Source organism: Chelonoidis abingdonii, chromosome 11 (genome assembly GCF_003597395.2).
Source record: "Chelonoidis abingdonii isolate Lonesome George chromosome 11, CheloAbing_2.0, whole genome shotgun sequence".
NCBI lineage: Eukaryota > Metazoa > Chordata > Testudines > Testudinidae > Chelonoidis > Chelonoidis abingdonii.
Window position 1 is genome coordinate 19543221 of NC_133779.1, and position 2739 is coordinate 19545959.

Genomic DNA, 2739 nt, shown 5'->3' on the forward strand with positions numbered 1-2739 from the left:
GTGCCCCTCACTCCCTACCCACAGCCCCCCAGCTCTGCCGGTGCCCCTCACTCCTGACCCACAGCCCCCCAGCTCTGCCTAGTGCTCCTCACTCCTGACCCGCAGCCCCCCAGCTCTGCTGGTGCCCCTCACTCCTGACCCACAGCCCCCAGCCCAGCCGGTGCCCCTCACTCCCAACCCGCAGCCCCCCAGCTCTGCCTAGTGCCCCTCACTCCCGATCCGCAGCCCCCCAGCTCTGCCGGTGCCCCTCACTCCTGACCCGCAGCCCCCCAGCTCTGCCTAGTGCCTCTCACTCCCGACCCACAGCCCCCAGCCCAGACGGTGCCCCTCACTCCCGACCCGCAGCCCCTCAGCTCTGCCGGAGCCCCTCACTCCGGACCCACAGCCAAGCCGGTGCACCTTACTCCCGACCTTCAGCCCCCCAGCTTTGCCAGTGCCCCTCACTCCAGACCTGCAGCCCCCCAGCTTTGCCAGTGCCCCTCACTCCATCCCCCAGCCCTGCCGGTGCCCCTCACTCCCGACCTCCAGCCCCCCAGCTCTGCCGCTGCCCCTCACTCCTGACCCGCAGCCCCTGTGTACGGGGATTGGGGGTCCGTGTGCCAGGCCCTGAGGGCCCATTGTCTGTGGGGATAATGGGCCCCTGTGGTGCTGGGCGCGGGCTGGCACGGGGGAGAACAGAGGGGCTCATTGACAGAGCCTCGAATCCCCCACAACCCTCCCACTCACCTCCCCTCCCTCCCAGCAGCAGAATGAGAGGGGACGCGGATTGCCCAGAGCCCAGGGCTGAGAGCTGAGCCCCCCTCACGCTGACTGGTGAGTGGGGCTGGGGGCCCGGACTCCTGGGTTCTCTCCCCAGCTCTGGGAGGGCAGTGGGAGCTGGTGGTTAGAGCCTGGGGGGCTGGGAGCCCAGACGCCTGGGTTCTCTCCCGGCTCTGGGAGGGGAGTGGGGGCTGGTGGTTAGAGTAGGCGGGGCTGGGAGCCCGGACTCCTGGGTTCTCTCTCCAGCTCAGGGAGGGGAGTGGGGGCTGGTGGTTAGAGTAGGGGGGGCTGGGAGCCAGGACTCCTGGGTTCTTTCCCCGGCTCTGGGAGGGGAGTGGGGGCCGGTGGTTAGAGCAGGGGGGCTGGGAGCCCAGACGCCTGGGTTCTCTCGGCTCTGGAAGGGGAGGGGCAGGATCTTAGTTTCTTTCCCTCAGGTTCCTTTGTCTTCCCTCCCTGCCGCACCCCAGCCTATTGTCTGGTTCTCCCTTCCCCCACCTCCCGACGGATGGGGGGGCCAACATGTTGAGGCCCGTGGGAGAGACCTGATTCCCAGCNGGGCTGGTGGTTAGAGCAGGGGGGCTGGGAGCCAGGACTCCTGGGTTCTCTCCCCAGAGGCTGCAGGTGCTCCATCTCCCGGATCCCCCTAACCCTGCCCCCGCTTTTCTCTCTCTTTCTCTCTCTCAGGCCTCCGACATGCCCCCCCTGCTGGCCCCCTTCCTCCTCCTCCTCCTCGCCCCTCGCTGCCCCTCCCGTCCCTACCCCTCCTTCTCCGCCCCCAACGCCACTTTCAACCACCTGGCGCGCGCCAGCGGCTCAGGGACCCTCTACGTGGGGGCCGTGAACGCCCTGTATCAGCTGACGCCGGAGCTGGGGCTGGTGGGACAGGCGCGGACCGGGCCGGAGCTCGACAGCCCCGAGTGCCTCCCCTTCCGGGACCCCGAGGACTGCCCCCAAGCCCGCCCCACAGACAACGCCAACAAGCTGCTGCTGCCCAACGAGGCGGCTGGGGAGCTGGTGGTGTGCGGGCAGCTGGCGCAGGGGCTGTGTGAGAAGCGGGCGCTGGCTGAAGTGGGTCAGGTGCTGTACCGGCCCGAGGAGCCGGGTGACAGCCAGTTCGTGGCAGCCAATGAGGCGCGGGTGGCCACGGTGGGCGTGCTGGGGCACGAGGCCGGGCGCGACCTGCTCTTCGTGGGGCGCGGGCTGACGGGGAAACTCTCCGGCGGGATCCCACCCGTCACCGTCCGGCCCCTGGCGGGGCCCGGCGCCTTCTCCAGCGAGGGGCTGGGCAAGCTGGTGGTGGGCGACTTCTCCAACTTCAACAACAGCTACGTGGGCGCCTACGCTGCCGGCGGGCACGTCTACCTGCTCTTCTCCCGCCGCGGCGCCAAGGGGCACCTGGACTATCGGCCCTTCCTGGCGCGCCTCTGCGCCCGCGACCTGCACCTGTACTCCTATGCTGAGGTGCCGCTGGCCTGCCGGGGCCACCACGGGCGCCTCTACAACCTGGCCCGGGCCGGGCAGCTGGCCCGGCTGGCGCCCCCCCAGGGCAACGTGCTCTTTGTGCTGGCGGCTGTGGGGCAGGGGGCCACGGCCACTCCCGGCCCACAGACAGCCCTGTGCACCTTCCCGCTGGCCCAGCTGGACGCGGCCGTGGAGAGGACCCGGCGGGCGTGTTACACGGCGGGGGGCCGGGGGCCGGGGGGCCGAGAGGAGGCGACCATCGAGTACGGGGTGACGTCCCGCTGCGCCGAGCTGCCCAAGGTCTGTGGGGGGCGGTGCTGGTGTCCTGGTGCCGGATGAGGGGTCCCCTGGTAACCAGCCCCAATCCTGGCCCCAAGGGGCCCCGGATAACCAGCCCTGAGGGGCCATGGATAACCGACCCCAGAGGAGTCTGGATAACCAGCCCCCCACCCCCAAGGGGTCCCTGGATAACCAACCCCAGAAGGGTCCGTGGATAACCAGCCCCCACCCCGCCCCCAA

The 2739-nt window shown here is 70.2% G+C and overlaps 1 protein-coding gene across 1 annotated transcript in view; it reads left to right on the forward strand.

The window, feature by feature from the left end:
* The first annotated feature begins 1448 nt into the window (after positions 1 to 1448).
* Positions 1449 to 2739, forward strand: part of PLXNB3 (plexin B3) — a 47719-nt gene continuing 46428 nt past the window's right edge. Inside the window, 1 exon segment of the mRNA XM_075071306.1 lies at positions 1449 to 2520. Coding sequence (XP_074927407.1) covers positions 1453 to 2520 — 1068 coding nt within the window. The 5' untranslated portion in view covers positions 1449 to 1452.